The 16,681-nt window shown below is 57.6% G+C and overlaps 1 protein-coding gene across 1 annotated transcript; it reads left to right on the top strand.

The window, feature by feature from the left end:
* Positions 1 to 7,936: 7,936 nt before the first annotated feature.
* PTMA (prothymosin alpha) lies at positions 7,937 to 12,974 on the top strand. The gene is made up of 5 exons (XM_079709764.1): positions 7,937 to 8,109; positions 10,953 to 11,024; positions 11,277 to 11,370; positions 11,879 to 11,952; positions 12,230 to 12,974. Exons 1-5 carry the CDS (start codon positions 8,065 to 8,067, stop codon positions 12,275 to 12,277), a joined length of 333 nt encoding a protein of 110 aa, XP_079565890.1. The 5' UTR covers positions 7,937 to 8,064; the 3' UTR covers positions 12,278 to 12,974.
* Positions 12,975 to 16,681: the final 3,707 nt, after the last annotated feature.

Here is a 16,681-nt window from a genome sequence, read left to right as displayed (position 1 = left end):
TCAGGGCTGGCTCAGTGGAACATCGGACCCAGTTCCATTTGATTCAGAGCAACTGAATGGTCATTTCTTGAAGTATAGCCAGATGTATAAGGCACAGGGCCATGCCGAGCGAGGACACAACCAGACCTGCCCCTGTCACCCCCAGCCTTCAGGGAGGGGAATGCATACACAATATGCCCAGAAATTCCCTCTCATTTCAGCCCAGATGATGCGAACAAGGTGGGGAGGGTAAAGGGACTTGCTTAGAACAAGTGTCCATCAAGCCTAGGAATGGATCCTCCAGCCCCTGGTGTGCCCCACTCCTACTGATGGTCCCGTGAGGAAGAAAGGTTGGACTGAGGAGAGGAATCATGCAGAATCCCCACTACTGCCAGGTGATGGCCTTCCACGAAGCTGAAAGCTTTAAGTAATCAGAAGCTGGGGTTCTCAGCTAAGGTTGTTTCTTAACGCTTGTCCTGCCCTGTTTTAGAGCTGTTTCATTTCATGCAGGCTCACTTATTAACATTAATCATTAATTTCTAATTTCCCTTTTATCTTTCTACAGGTATTCAGAACACATTTTACTTCCATCATGGAATGCCCCTTGTTTAATAGTAGTGGTGGCTTCTGAAGAACATTCTGGAATACATTTTATCATCCTGAAAATCTTAATTGAGGAAGCCTCCAACCTATCACATATGGCCCAAGAGGAGACTGATTACTAGCAAGGTGATAAATACTTCAGGGGGTCTCAAAACCACGTGTTGGCCAAGGACTTTGCACCTCAGAGCACTGTGGCCCCGTGAACAACCCAGGACGGAGTGGGGACCAACAGCCATGCTGTTCTCTCCCTGGGACCTGCGCCATATTCTTCCCTCCGCTTAGCGAGTGGGAGAACTGAGGCCTTGCCAGCAGCCAGGTGGATGCAGAGACGTCTGGCCTATGCTTCTGAGGCAACACTCTTCAAGCACCTGAGTGGCAAGAGAGAGTGGCCTGCCCTGGAGAAAGCTGCTAAGAGCCAGTAAACGGTACAATTCCAGGCCTGGCCATGATGCAGCATGTTGAGAACACACTGCAGCTGAGGAGGCCTGGGGAGCTCTCAGTTCAGGTGCGTGAGCTCTGGCTTTCCTCTCAGGCTTTAAATGCACGTGGAGCTGGCACTTCCCTAGAAAACGTGCTGCCAACTTTCTTTCCCTTCCCTGGGGAGGTTTGAGTTCTGGGGTAATGGTTCGTCCTGTTTTGAGATTTTCCTATAGAATTGTCCAAGTGAGAGCCTCACTTTCTTTTTTTTTTTTTTTTTTTTGCGGTACGCGGGCCTCTCACTGTTGTGGCCTCTCCTGTTGCGGAGCACAGGCTCCAGACGTGCAGACTCAGCGGCCATGGCTCACGGGCCCAGCCGCTCCGCGGCGTGTGCCATCTTCCCGGACCGGGGCACAAACCCGTGTCCCCTGCATCGGCAGGCGGACTCTCAACCACTGCGCCACCAGGGAAGCCCGAGCCTCACTTTTTGTCCCCTGTGAAATTCTCAGAAAACCTCTTGGAGGAGAGAACATTTTTTTAAAGGAGACCGAAATCTCCTCCCCCAGTTCTAGAGACCCTTGCTCCCACCTGGATCTGGAAACCAACAGATTCCTAGGCTTGCGACCATCACTGCACGTGGCATCTGCAAGCCCTCCTGGGAGGGTGCGGGAAGTCCTGGAAGACCACCAGCTTGCTCTGTGGTCTTCCCTAAGCCCCTCAGTCCTTCTGCTCTACCACGTGCAAACCAAACGCTCCCAGCGCCACCCTGGCTTCTCCACGGCAGAGAAGCAGAATCCAAGCGGGAAGCTGTTTTGGGATTGAGGGCTACAGGACCCTTCTTCCTGACGGGGCGTCATAGGTTTCTTGAAAAATGCCATACTTACCAGTGTGTGAATAAGGACCCGACCAGGGTAATCAGCGTGTCCAGTGGTGCATCCAGGAGTTTCCTAGTTGTAGCACTGAGAGTTCCGCCTCCCGGACAGTTGGTCACCCTGTCTGTACCCCTCTTTGGTGTGAGACAGTGAGCAACTCCTGGCTGGCGGTGGGTCCTCCATCCCTCATACCTTCTTCCCCCAAACAAGACTGGGGGGGGGGCTCCTCCACCAGGGGTGAAGGAAAGGTGGAAAAGACCCATATGAGTTTTGGTTTTTTAAAATTTTAATTTATGTTTTATTTTCGGCTGCGTTGGGTCTTCCCTGCTGCACGCAGGCTTTCTCTAGTTGCGGCGAGTGGGGGCTACTTTTCGTTGTCGTGCACGGGCTTCTCATTGCGGTGGCTTCTCTTGTTGCAGAGCACGGGCTCGAGGCGCGCAGGCTTCAGTAGTTGTGGCACGTGGGCTCGGTAGTTGCGACTCATGGGCTCTAGAGCGCAGGCTCAGTAGTTGTGGCGCACGGGCTTAGTTGCTCTACGGCAGGTGGGATCTTCCCGGACCAGGGCTCGAACCCGTGTCCCCTGCACAGGCAGGTGGATTCTTAACCACTGCGCCACCAGGGAAGCCCCCCATTTGAGTTGAACAGAGAAGAGGAAAGAGGAAGGTTCAAGATGTCAAAGAGCCTGCCTCTCCCAACTTCCAGCTTAACTGGACTGGGATTTCTGGCCTGGCCTAGAGCACCTAGACCCTCAGCTGGGGCCCGCTCTCGGCTCCTGTCTGGCTGGGTTTCCATGCAGGGCTGGGTGGCAGGAAGGGACAGGCGTGGGGACGCCTCGTGAAATGCCTCCTCGTGGTCACATCGAGTGCTGCTGCACAGGGCTGCCTCCTCATACGTGCTTAACCTTTCTTCACGCGCAGTGCTCTCACAGGCATTCCCAGGCAGGGCTACAGGGCGTGTGCCCACACACGTGCTCCCCCAGCTGGCACCTTCACCTGCCCCCGTGATGCTGGGCCCACGCACTCACAAACGGTACCCAGAGCTTAAGCAAAACACCCACTCGAGCTATGCAGATAGGCCCCCACACACTCGATGGATGCAGGGAAGAGGGACTGGGAAATGGCACAGGCCCGCAGAAGATTCCTGGAGACACCATGGCATGAGTGTGCTCAGGGGGCGGCAGTGGCACTGTACAGAGCACGCACACCTCCCCCTGCCCCCTCAGCCCGCCTCCAACCAGGACTCCAGCTTGGCATCAGTTTGGAAGCAGGCCCTGAACTTCAAGAGATGTTCCACCCTCTCCCTGCCAGGAAGGAGACTCTGGGTGGCCAGACCTGTGTGGGTACCAGGGCCTTCTGGCACAGCTCCCCAGGAGAACGGGCAGGCCCAAGCGTGCTGCACGAGAGAGCAGGCATGTGGGGAGTGCTCTTACACAATCCCATCTGGGCTCAGCAGGGCGGGAATGTTGAAAGGCCCCTGGAAGCTCCCCAGGCCCTGATGCCTGGGCAAGGAAACCACAGCCTGAAAGTCCTGGGTTTCTAAAGGCGTGATTTTTTCGAGGCCTGTTCCATTCAGGGTGCCTCTCAGACTCTGTCATTCCTCTGAGGCCAGAGGGGCTGCCAACATGTTGGGCACCGAATCATAGGCTTCCAGAAACTCACCTAGGCTGGTGCCCTCATCTCCCACTGAGTATGGGAAGAATTTTCTGAAGACATTGTTCCTTTGTCCAGAGTCCTGCAAAAACTGTGAAACCAGCCCACTTAGGTACAGATGGCAGCTGGAAAATGGAATCCTGAGAACACTGACAGTTTTCCTGGATGTGCCAGACCCTATTTTAAGCACTTTCTGAATATTAACTTGTTCAGTTCCCACCATAACTGTGGAAGGTAGGTACTATTTTTGTCATCTCCATTTTTTAGAGGTGAGGAGGTAACTCTCCCAAATTCACACAGCCAGCATGTGGCAGGGCTGGGATTTGAACCCAGGCAGCTTTAACAGCATTTATATTCTTTCTGGTCTCTTGGGAATCAAAACTGTGAGATGAACAATTAGGAATATGTTGAAAATGGCTTAGGAGCAAGAATTGCAAACACATGTGCCTACAGGGTCAGGCAAGTGAAATAAATGTGTGCCTCAGGCCTGCAGAGAGAGGCCTGCTGTCCAACTGAGAGTGTGTAGGCAACCAATCCAGAGGTGTCCCTAATGCAAATTCCCTAAAAACAAAACTTGCCTGGAGGCCATTTGGGTCCCGGGGCTTAGAGCAGCTCTAACCTAAGCCCAGTGCACCTCAGGCTGTAAACAGACCAGGGACAGGAAATGTGGGCTACCAGGGCATACCAGTTTGTCTTTGGGTGGGGGGGAGTTTGAAAGGCTACAGAAGCAGCAAAGGGCAGAGGTGCATCCACTAAGTGAAAGTGGCAGGGGTCAGGAAGAACACCCCGTTCAGAAACAGCAAAGGAGGGGAAGGGTTGCGTGTCACTGGAGGAATGAGGCTCTTGATTAGCCTAAATAACTCCTTCACTTATGAGCTGTCAAATACCACACTTCTATGGCAAGATGGAGGTCCAAGTCCACTTTTTTTTTTTGGCTGCGTTGGGTCTTCATTGCTGTGTGCGGGCTTTCTCTAGTTGCGAGCGGGGGGCTACTCTTCGTTGCGGTGCGCAGGCCTCTCATAGCGGTGGCTTCTCTTGTTGCAGAGCACACTCGAGGTGCGCGGGCCTCAGTAGTTGTGGCACACGGACTCAGTAGTTACGGCTTGTGGGCTCTAGAGCACAGGCTCAGTAGTTGTGGCGCCCGGGCTTACTTGCTCTGCAGCATGTGGGATGTTCCCGGACCAGGGATCGAACCCGTGTGCCCTGCATTGGCAGGTGGATTCTTAACCACTGCGCCACCAGGGAAGTCCTCCAAGGCCACTTCTGATCCATCGCTCATCTAACAACGCAGATTCCTCCATTCTAGGCTTTTAGCCTCAACTTAGTCACTGATTCACTTGGTTACTCCAGGTCCCTTGCTATAATCCCTTGGTCTGCTTTCCTTTTTTTTTTTTTTTGGCCAGTCGCCTGGCATGAGGCATCTTAGTTCCCCGACCAGGGATCGAACCCGTGCCCCCTGCAGTGGAAGTGCAGAGTCTTAACCACTGGACCACCAAGGAAGTCCCCCCTTGGTCGGCTTTCTTGACTTGTTAAAAGGAGAGTGATATCATATTAGACACTGAACCTATAAATTTGCTGATTTTCAACTGGTTTTGACCTATAAAAAACCATCAATTTCATATAATTCAACCCTATAATTGTCCTACCTACTTTGGAAGGTGTGGAGAATAAATGAAAATGCTTGAAGCATGAGCCAAAGGCTCACTGCCATGTACACACCAGGCAGTCAGTGAGTGCTCAGTGAAGGTAAATGCTGGTTCCAGAACCAGGTGGACATGAGCCTTCCTTACCCACTTCTAGCAAAGTCAGCTGCATAGGCACAGGGCCAGGCAAAGCAGTTTTTCGAGGGAAATTCACATTCATCCAGTTGGATCCACCCCCACCCCTGGCCCCCCAAAATGGCCAGAATCCAGAACAGTCATGTCCAGTTTTCAGCCGTGGACATAGAGAAAACTGCCCAATGCCACTATCCAGACAGGGAAGAAGACTCAATCGCTTAAATGCGGCACAGAACAAGCTCTCAATGCATCCGGGTTTTGTGAACCAAACAATCCCCTCCAGGGTAACCAGAGTTTAATGGTTGCGCCGCAGGTAAAAGGCTCTCTTCTACCCCATTTATGATACCGCACAATCCCTCCACCTCTCGGATAATGTGACACAAAGGAAAGGTCGCGGCTGCAACGGCCAAGGAGAACCTTCCTCCTCTGGGGCGAAGGGCGGCCTCAGGTCCGCGTCGCAATGAAGGCAACTGATGGCGGGCGGGAGTGGACCGAACAAAAGGTTTGGACTCGTGGTCCTCACCATTGCGAGTCCCTTGGATTGGCGCGCGCCCGCCCTGGGGAAGATCCCACCTCCAGCCATTGGGGCGCCCTGGGGCAGGGCGGGGACCCGGAGGGCGCCCCCTCCGCCGCTGCATAACCGGGACGGGATGGCGACCGCCAGGCAGCGGGAGGTGGCGCCGTGCCCCTGCCCTGTCCAGCACCTGCCCCATGTTTCTCCCCGCCAAAGGACAGGGAGCCCGGGCTTCTCTCTCCCTAAAGGCCAATTCGCTCGGGAAAGCCCCCACAGGCCAGCGGCCAGACTGGCAGATGTAAAGGGGATGCGGGCCTGAGGCGCGAGGGACAGGGGGAGTGGGTGGCCCTACGCGCCTGCTCGCGGCTGGGCAGCCGAGTCCGGGGCCTGGGGAGGCAGCCGGGAGAGTGCGGGGTGAGCTCAGTTAAGGGGGTCTCGCGGTGGGAATGGGGCCAGTTGGCCCCTGACCTAAGAAAACCAAGAAGGGCGACCCACTCAGCCTCTCCTCTCGCCCCCGACTTCAAGCACTGCAGAACTTGGCATCCGTCCCTCCTCCATAATCCCACACTCCGGGTTTTCTCCATTCCCAAATCGGCGGCCCCAAGAGACAGACAGCGGAACCTGCCAATGGCAGGACGCAAAGCGTCAACTTTGTGTTCGCCCGCCACTCTCAGCCAGTGTGCACTCGCTTCTCCCGAGTCCCGCCTTCCGTGTCGGGCGCCCCCTTCTGGCAACACGGGGATGAACCCTATCTGTCGCCATCTTGTGTGTGGCACCGGTATTTTCCGGGAACGTCTTTCCACTTATTCTAATCTTTCCTCCCACACAGCTGTTTTTTTAGTTCGACAGCCAAATGCGATGGTGATGAGGAGAGTGTCGCCGACGGTTTTCAGACAGTCTGAGTGGGTTGGGTCGCCACGTCACGCCAGGCTTGCCGAGTCCAACGCCATCTTGAGTGTGGCGTCTTAATGGTTCCCTTCTTCGGGCTCCGCGTGTTCCCTAAATGGCGCCCCAAACTTCATGGAGCCCCCAAGGACTAGATCAACTGGTCTAAAAGACGATTATTACCCCTCGAATAACCCTGCAAAGAATAAGTTCATGTGCCCTTGGCAGAGTCTTAAGCGGGGTGGGAGGGCGATAGACTCGAAGGCCGGGCCCTGGAAGGATCCCAGTAGCTGTCGCGACGGCAGTGACCGCTCGGGGCAGGCGCAAACCAGAAACCTAAAGTGCGGGGACCGTTGTGTGGTGCGACGCCCGCGGGCCGTCCTGTTCGAGGTCAGAGCCTACACAGGCCCTCAAGTCCCCTGGATGCACGAATCCCCGAGTGTGTGTGCTTGGCACGGAACCCACTCGTAGGCTGGCTTAGGCGGCAGACGCTGGGGCTGGGAGTGGACGACGGGGTCACCTCCCCAGACTCCGGGCGCCGGGAGCTGGGCAGAGGGGGTGGACGTGGTAGAAGACGGGGCGCCCCAAATACGCGGGTCTTAGCCTCACGCCCTCATTGCTCGTCGTGGGGCTTCCGCCGACTTGCGCTGGATCAGCTCATGGTGGGATGTGCCAAGGCGCGGGGGGTGGGCATACGGGCAATGTGCAGGGCACCGCCCGGGGCGAGCACAGCCCAGCACCCGGCCTTCCCCTCCCCCTCGCTGGCAGCCGTCGTGTGGGCCGGCAGCCGCCTCCTCTTTCCTCCCCCGCTTCTTCCGAGCAAGCGCTGGGAGGGGTGAGGACCGGGGGCTGGGCGCGCAGCTTTGCCGCGCTTTGGCTTTCTGCGTCAGCAGCCTCAAGCAAAACAGCGGCGGGAGCGCGCGCCCCGAGCGCGAGCGCGCGCCCCTCCCCCACGGCGTTGGTCCCGATGAGACCCAGCAAACTCAGGCCTTGAATGACAGTACGGTCGGCGACTGCGCAGCGCGGGACGCACGAAGGCACTGCCGCTTTAAGCATGCTTGCCCATTGTTCGGAATCGAGCCAATGAGTGAGCGCCCGCTCCCTGCTGTAAGCCAATAGTATTCGGGCAAGGGAGGCCGAGCGCCGCCCACTAATCTATATTAAAGGTTCTGGCGCCGCGTGAGTTCTCCACTGGCTGCTCTGAAAAGCCATCTTTGCATTGTTCCCGTGTCCGGCTCCCCGCTCGCCGCAGCCACCTCCGCCGCGCGCCTCCTCCGCCGCCGCGGGCTCCGGCAGCTTTATCGCCAGAGTCGTCGAATTCCCGCTTTCTTTTTAATCCGTGCATCGGATCACCGGCGTGCCCCATCATGTCAGACGCGGCCGTGGACACCAGCTCCGAAATTACCACCAAGGTGAGGTTAGACGCCGCCCGCCCCTTTGGGGTTCGCGCGCCGCCACCACCGGAGCGGTGTTTGGCGCGCGGCACCTGGGTACCCCGAGCCCGCTGTTGCTCCCCTATGCGGGGAGCCCGCCCGCCCCCAGCCTAGGCCCCCAGGCAGCCCACTCTTTGTGCTTGCGGGGGAGGGGGCGGGAAGCACCGCGGGCAAACGTGATGCCCGTCGGGGAGTGGGCCGGGGGCCCTCAGGGACCTGGAGGGGCTGGCGCGGAGGCTGAGAGGCTCGAGGGGAGGCTGCTCCACGGCTCTCGAAACTTGTTTGTGACTCGTCTGAGTGGCGGCGGGAGGATAGGGGCCGGGCTGGGGGTCGTCGGCCCGCAGGGCGCACGGAAATAACTTTGAAACTCCAGCGCGTTTGGAATCGGAAGTGCTGGGGGGGGGCGCGTGTGCGGGCGCAGACCGGCTGCGGGAAGTGGCGGCTCCGCGGCGAGCGCCCGCCGGCGGCGCTGCTCTTTGTTCGGCGCCGGACCGCTGCGTTTCGCGCCTTGTAGTGGGTCCGAGGAGGCTTATCTGGACTAAGCTCTGATAAGGCGGAGTGGGCCGGCCCGCCGGCGGGTCGCGACGTCGGTTGTCTCCACGGAGGTGTGAAGGTCTTCTCCGCCCTGGGTGCCCTCGGGGAGGTGGGGGTGGGCGTCCGGGGTGGGGGGCAGTGTGCCGGGAGCAGCCGCCCAGCTTCAGTAATTCTCCAGCAATACCGGGCTTGACTGAGGAGGAGGCGAGCCCACGCGCCGGAGGGGAGGAAACGGAAAGTGAAGGAGCGGCGCGCCGGGGCGATGATGGGCGCCCCCCGCGGCTGCCCGGGGGCACCGTATTTGCGGCTGCTCCGGAGGCTACGCGGGCGAACAAAAGCTGCGGCCGCGACTGGCTTGTTGCGGGGTCGAATTGGGCACCAGAGGCTGTTGGGGCCCGGTGCTGCGGGTTCACTGCCCTCGGTTTTGAGGCCCTGCGCGTTTGGCGCAGCTCCGCTCCTGCGCGCCGCATCGGTCCCGCTGCCTGCCCCGGGGAGTGTCTCCGCCCTCGGCGGGAGCACGGTACTTTCAGGAGGGACCGCTTTTTTATCCTTCGGCCCTTGTCCGCGCCTCTGTAGTGACCCTGCAGGGACGGGCGCGAGTCACCTTGGCGTCTCCTTAATCCCTGTACCCCTGGCGTCACCTCTGGTTCTTTCCCAGGAGCGACTCCCCCGAAGGAGCGGAGATTGGGACCCGGATCTCCGCAGGGGCTCCCTCCGGCCCTCTCTGGGCCCAGCCCGGGAACTAGTTTGGAGGGGAGGATCAGCCCTACCCAACGCGGGCTTTCGCTTTCCTCTAAGGTGATTTCCCGTTAAGAGCAATAAAGAGCCCTGTGGAGTGCGTCTCCGACGGCCTCGGGCTGTGGGACTGAAAAGGCCCCGCGGACTTCGGGGCAGCCTCCCGCGGGACTTTGCCCGCCAAATGCAGAGACTTAGATACCGCGCATCTAGGCCTGCGCGGGGAGGCGGCGGGGGCGTCCAGAGGCCGGGAAAGACAGGAAAGAAACTGGCGCGCGCTCGGCGGTGCCAGTGCCGCCCGCGGGCGCCGGGTCTCCGGGGTCAGGGGCGCACTCGGCTGCTCCGGGCCACGTGCTCCGCGCGCGCGGTGCGTGCAGAGGCCCGCGCGCAAAGCCCGCCGGGCGGGGGTGCGCGCCTGCGCACCGCGACCTCCCCGCCCCCACAGCTCCCCGGGGCTCCGGCCACCAGGGGGCGGGAGCGGGCGGCGCCGGAGTCCGCTGTGGGCTGCACGGGGAGAAGCTGGAGGACGGGGCCGGCAGGTGCCCGGGGGCTGTTCGCAGGACGGCGGCTGAGCGCCCTCCGCTTCCGCGCCGTTCGACGTCTGTTTTGTGATGACGGCGGAGTCTGCCGCGCTGAGAAAGTTACGGGGCTTCGGAGTGTCCGCGGCGGCGCTGCCCTTTGGAACCCGGGCCGTGACCGCCTTGCGAGGCGCGGTCCGACGGACACAGAGCTGAGCCGCGGACGGGCGAGAGAGGCAGGGACGGAAATAGGGCGCTGCGGGCGGCGCGCCTGAGTGCCAAGAGGCTTCTCTCGGGCCCAAGAGAGCGTCCCCTGAGCCCGCGCCCATTTCCAGGCATCGGTCTGCCACCTCCTGGGACAGCTGTTGGGTATGGAGGGATTGGTGGGATTCCGGTTCCTTCAGATAAAAACAAAACAAAACAAAAACCTGTGCGCTTGCCAGGTCCTGCGCTACTGAGGGCTTGGAGCTCGAGCCCGGCTGCGGGGCCTCTGGCTGGTGAGGCTGCTTCCCCGGTTTTGCCGGTTAGCTCCCTCCCATCCCCTTCCCAGGCTAGTCCACCCACGGGAGGACTCCCGCAGTGTCAGGGCCCTCCCCCATTGCCTTATTTATTTACGGCACATACATACCTGGTGTCTTCCAAGAAGGGTTTGTGAGAGGCGGAGCTCCCTCTGGTTGGAAACAAGTACGTGATGAGTGTGTGAGTGAAGTGTTCCCAGGCCCGTCCGCCCGGCCAGACAGGTTTCGGGCTGTGGTGCCACATGGCTCCTTTCCTAAGAAGCATGAGTAAAGCCGCAGGGGGAACAGCCGTCGTGGGCCCTTTTTTTTAAAAGTGTGTTTGTTTTTAAGGGTTGAGAAGTAGGACGAAATCCTGACCATTGACACTCAGTATCCTGTGCTCCGTCCACCTGTAACATTCAGCTTTTAGCTTTGGACATCCAGATCAGCACTGCATCCCTCGTACTTGAAGGCCTGGGCTCCTTTGGCAGCCCTGGGTTGCCCAAAAGACTGACTGGCTTCCTTTTCCGTTTTGAAGGACTTAAAAGAGAAGAAGGAAGTTGTGGAGGAGGCGGAGAATGGGAGAGAGGCACCTGCTAACGGAAATGCTGTGAGTGTCCACCTTGGACATGACCCCGTAGCAGCTCCTGGCTGAGATTTCTTACTTAGACTTTGGGCTTAATCCAGGGCGGGGGCGGGGCTGAGGCCTTGGACAGTTATGTGTCAGGACCTCTTGGTGGAGCTTCAGGGGGCGTGTCTTAGGTGGTCTGGTCTGTAGAAGCATTGGGCAGGGTCTGGAAGAAGGGATGGGGCAGGGATGTTCTGTCCTCGTCCGTAAGCTGGTCTGTTTTCTGTCGAGGAGAACGAGGAAAATGGGGAGCAGGAGGCCGACAATGAGGTAGATGAAGAAGAGGAGGAAGGTGGGGAGGAAGAGGAGGAGGAGGAGGAAGGTGATGGTGAGTAGCTTTGTCTCTCTTTTGGGGGGTACCTTTTTCTGTCTTCTAGCAAGTGGGGAGGGACTGGGGGCTCCCCGCAGGGGGGCAGATCGAATGGACCACCTACAACTGGGCTTGCACCTGCAGAGCCGGCATCTTTTTCCTTGCTTTAGGTTAGTGGTGTGGAGCTGTGCCCCAAACACCACGGTCACACTCCCACTGGAGAGTGCCGTCCACACACTGATCAGTTGGTCTGGCTTCTCTGGCTTTTGCTTGCGCCTTCTTTTCTCTGGAGACAAGATGTCTGCGATGGGCAGTGTGGGTACCCTGACGGCCCAGTTTGTCAGGCAGCAGAGACAGATCAGGGGCACTCCATCCTGCCAAGACTGTTACTGGGAGATTGCCCAAGGAGCTGGAGTTTTGCTGTCCCCGTCCCCGTTTCTGGCTGCCACTGCGTGGGAGAGTACTAAGACCCTCCCTGGTTGGCTAAGGAAGGCAGAGTGCTTTACCTGGGCTTCACTCTCTCCAGGTGAGGAAGAGGATGGAGATGAAGATGAGGAGGCTGAGGCCGCTACAGGCAAACGGGCAGCTGAAGATGACGAGGTGGGTCTGGTCTGGCTTGACGCGGTGAGAGGGTTGGGGTCTGAGGCACTAAAGCTGGAGGGGCTGATGGGACTTAAGTAGTTGGAGTTGGCGTGGTGGGTGGTCCCGAGTGGTTCCCTTCTCATCTTGAGCAGGAACAGGAAGGAACATGGGCCCAGCCTCCCAGAGGCCTCTGGGGCTGCCTGTGCCTGTCTTGGCAATGCCAGCAGGAGCTGAGGCAGTTGGTGGGTGGGCCTGGTGGGTTGAAAAGGGACCTTGACCATCTTTCCCTTCCCAGGATGACGATGTTGACACCAAGAAGCAGAAGACCGATGAGGATGACTAGACAGCAAAAAAGGAAAAGTTAAACTTAAAAGGCCACCGTGACCTATTCACCCTCCACTTCCCGTCTCAGAATCTAAACGTGGTCACCTTCGAGTAGAGAGTCCAGCCTGCCCGCCCGCCCACTGCAGGCAGCGCCACCGCAGATGACACGCGCTCTCCACCACCCAACCAAAACCACAACGCGAATTTGCAACAGGGGAGGAAAAAAGAACCAAAACTTCCAAGGCCCTGCTTTTTTTCTTAAAGTACTTTAAAAAGGAAAATTTGTTTGTATTTTTTATTTACATTTTATATTTTTGTACATATTGTTAGGGGGTCAGCCATTTTTAATGATCTCGGATGACCAAACCAGCCTTCGGAGCGTTCTCTGTCCTACTTCTGACTTTACTTGTGGTGTGACCATGTTCATTATAATCTCAAAGGAGAAAAAAAACCTTGTAAAAAAAGCAAAAACAACAACAAAAAAACAATCTTATTCCGAGCATTCCAGTAACTTTTTTTGTGTATGTACTTAGCTGTACTATAAGTAGTTGGTTTGTATGAGATGGTTAAAAAGGCCAAAGATAAAAGGTTTCTTTTTTTTCCTTTTTTTGTCTATGAAGTTGCTGTTTATTTTTTTTGGCCTGTTTGATGTATGTGTGAAACAATGTTGTCCAACAATAAACCGGAATTTTATTTTGCTGAGTTGTTCTAACAAAGCTGTCTCAAGCCTGGTTTTTCTGTTTTGGTTTCTGTTTTTCTTCTTTTGGTTTCGGGGGCAAGGAGAAGAGGGGAGGATCTTGAACTCTGGCCCAGCTGTCCTTCCTGGGGACGGTGGATTTGAAGACACCAGTCGCGGCGGGGGAGATGTGTCCCTTGGGCAGCAGGGTCTGGTGGGTTGCCATGCTAGTCTAAGACTGAGCTGCAGTTGGCTGGTGGGGCGTGGTGGGAGCACTGGGACTATGGGCTGGAAGGGGAGCCACTTACCAGGTTGGTCCCTTCTTACCGATTTGTACTGGGAGCCTCTTCTCAGGACCCTGTCATTGGGTGCTGCCATGTTAACCTGGTTGCCCTGGCAGGAGGTGTATACATCTCCAGGCACTCTGGGGAAATGGGCTACGAGTGGGGCTGCCCTCTGTGGAACCAGGGGTTGGGGTGGTGTGTGTGTGTGAGCCCAGGGCTAAAGATCCCAGAGATGCCACCTCCCAGTGTGGGCAGCTGGTAGCTGGCCCTTCACCTCAAAGGCCTCACTGGATTTTGCTGGCCACAGAATGGCTCCCCCTGGTGGTGATATGTGGTACCTTCTGGTCCCTTAGGACATAGTTCCAGGGCAATAATGCAGCCTTGCCCTCATTTTCCAAACTCTGGTCTCCAGGAGAAACAAATACCTTGGTGTCTGGGGGTGGGGGGTGGGGGTGGGCGGGGGGCAGCACCCTACCCCTTAAACAACAGGGGTGGTAGGTGAGCTGTTTTGATAAGACAGGTAAGCAGTGAGTCAGGAGAGCAAACTGGAGGAAGTGTGACCTCAAACTCAGGCCCTCAGGGAGAGAGGTGACTGTTCAGAGCACTCTTAAGAAACTTCTGGGGTCCACAGATGAGCTTCATGGGCTGAAGCCCCCTGCAAGCACCCATGGTGTGTGGTATGCCTTCTCTAGGGGTCAGGGAGGGTTGAAACCCCAGGGTTGGGGGAGCCTGGACTTTGCTTTGATTTTAAGGTGGAGAGGCTGCAGGACCCACCTCTGCCGGCTGGATGACCCTGGCTGCCTCGTCCCTCCTGAATGCACTTTCCTCAGCCTGGAGTACCCGAGTCTGTCCTGCAGTGCAGGCCGGGCTGACTGTGGGCAGAGGACGGGGTAGGGACTCAGAAGCTGCACACTCTCCCTCCTCACCCCTGCCCTCTGACACTGGCCACGTGGCGTTCCTTGCCTAGCCTTTGAGCTGGCTGGGGTGCAGGCACACTGCTTTATCTCAAGGGAGAGCCCTTGGGACCCCAGCGCCTCCTGATGGGAGGAGACATTGTGGGGTATTTCATCTACACCCTTCTCCCTCCCTCTCAGGCCCCCACCACTTGCATTAAGGAGTCAGCTGTCTTCAAGACAAGTTGGTGGGGGGGTGTGAATGGGGGGGGGAGCAAATGTTAATAACCAGGTATCCATGTACAACTCCTTAAGATGGGCCATTGATACGGGTGCTCGGAACTGACAACGCAGGGAGGGCTTCCCGGAGGAGGTGGCACTGACGCTGAGACTGGAAGAGTCAGGAGGATGAAAAAAAGATGCGTGTGGGGGGGTGTTTTTTGTGGGGGAGGAGCAGTGCGTGGGCAGCCCTGATTCAGGAGGCCACAGAGGGCACACGGGCAAAAGGGAGAGGCAGGGACAGGCAATCTGAGCCAGGTACAGAGGTAGGATTTGGGGAAGCATGGAGGCTTTAAATAGGAAAACTCCCTGGGAAGCACTAAAGTGACATCTGCGGAGGTAGTGTTGGGGGGCGGGACTGGATTAAGGGAAGGTGCTGGGAGGTAGAGAACCGGGTAATCACGTGGGGTAAAGCGTCTAGATTCAGGGATGAATTAATTGGACGTTGGACGCAGTTCCCACCAAGGATCCCAGGCTCAGGCCTGAGCCCTCTGGCACACCTGAAAGAGGCAGGAACTGAAGGTCTGGCGCCACGTGGTGGCCTCACTGTGTTTGAGGCTGTTGTGTGCACAGGTCTGGAGGGCGGGAGAGAGGTCTGGGCAGGCCGGAGTAACCAAGGCTGAGGTGTGAACGCAGTGGGCCAGGGTGAGGGCATAGCCAGAAGAGACAAGCCTAGTCACACCAGGGAGCCCACCAAACTGGGCACAGTCCCTTCCAGTAAGTGACAGCTCCGACACCAGGGCCACCTCTCCCTCTGCCCGGTGCCCGGCCTCCCTTACTCACCAGCCACATCAGCCTCCTTGTGCCCGGGACAAGCTTGGTCCTCCCTCAGGGCCTTTGCACTTGCTCTTTCCGCCCCAGGAATGCCTGCTCCCAGACTTCTCACTACTTGCTCTGTGTTAGGCCTCAGTACGAACGTTATTTCCCCAGAGAGGCCTTCCCTAGTCCCCAGTTCTCTCCTTGGCCGCACAGCAATTCTCATATAAGCAGTGTCAGCTTGTATATTTACCTGTTTGTGTGCTTTTCGGCTGTCGCCCACTGAGGTCAGGGGCCACTTCTTACTCACCGAGTTTTCCTGCACATAGTAAGGATTCTGTCCATTCCATTCACTTGTTCATTCATCCCTCCACTCGCTTACTTACCAAATGCTCTGTCTGTGCCAGGCACTGTTCTAGGCTCCAGACATCCGGAGAGGAGCAGGAAAGACAGAGCAGGACACCTCCTGGTGGTGGGATGGCATTCCACACCTCGTCTCTCCCCCACTTGTGGTTTCTGCCAGGCACCCGTGTTCTGGGAGGGCCTTGCCCTTCACAGGAGCTGGAGCCTGTGGAGTGTGCAGTGAGGATGCAGTGTGGAGGCCCCAGGCTGCCTGTGTCCCCTTGAGCTGTCCCCTAACTGCTGAGTCAAGGCCAGACCAAGGCTATGGTACCAGGGACCCTCTGACCCTGTGTGCCCATCCCACGTGCCCTGCCAGGCTGGGCTGCTGGCCCCTTGAGGCAAGACCAGATGTTCTTTGTCCTGCTGCCCAGGGCGGCTCATCCTGCAGATGTTTCCAAGGCCCTAGAGGGGGCCTAGAGGCGGTCTCTAAGGCAGGGGAAGGGTCTGGGAAGACCACATAACAGACGACATATGGAGCTGGATCAGGTGTAACCCAGTTTGGAACTGTAACCCCCAAACGCCCCAGAAAGGAGGACAGAAGCCCTGTCCAGACGCAGACATGCAGCCATGTTCGTATGGAGCAAGTGACTGAACTCTGTTGGGCCTCTATCTCCTCCTCTGCAGGAAGGGAATAAGAGCATGAGGCATGTGCCATGGCCCAGGGCTGCCTTTCTGAGGGTCTCACGTCTGCGCTGAGCTCCCGGGAAATCTCCCCTTTCCCGTCTGCACTGCCTCATACCTCCAAAGGTTTGGTCTGGAACAGCCCTTGTTGCCTTCAGCAGAACCCACTTTTCTCTAGTCCGGAGCTTAGTACACAACTTATCACTACCTGGGACCCTCAGGGTCCAGGGTCACCTTGATCCTACTCCTAACGTCCCCTCCAAGGGCAAAGACAGGGCGCCCAAGGAGCCCAAGTTGGAAGATTTGTGAGGAACAGGCGCCCTCTGGTGGGCATAGGGAACTGCATGCGGCTCCCCCGCGTTCTGCTCAGTCCAGGAAAGAGCCCTTCAGTGGCCCCTGGACCTTGGAAACGCAGCCACAGCAACTCCCAGCCCCCAACAACATGATCTTCCTCCCTCTCTGTTGCTGGCACCTCAGTCAGACATGAAAGTCAGTGCTCATTTCCCAAGCCT

The sequence above is a fragment of the Hyperoodon ampullatus genome (genome assembly GCF_949752795.1).
Source record: "Hyperoodon ampullatus genome assembly, chromosome: 8".
Lineage (NCBI taxonomy): Eukaryota > Metazoa > Chordata > Mammalia > Artiodactyla > Ziphiidae > Hyperoodon > Hyperoodon ampullatus.
This window is presented reverse-complemented; position numbering and strand designations above follow the sequence as displayed.

Excerpts from the sequence above, each read along its gene's own strand:
- PTMA (XM_079709764.1), top strand. The coding sequence starts at position 8,065 with ATGTCAGACGCGGCCGTGGACACCAGCTCCGAAATTACCACCAAG. Across the intron at positions 11,371-11,878 it reads GGAGGAGGAGGAAGGTGATG|GTGAGGAAGAGGATGGAGAT; the intron begins GTGAGTAGCTTT and ends CACTCTCTCCAG. Across the intron at positions 11,953-12,229 it reads GGGCAGCTGAAGATGACGAG|GATGACGATGTTGACACCAA; the intron begins GTGGGTCTGGTC and ends TTCCCTTCCCAG.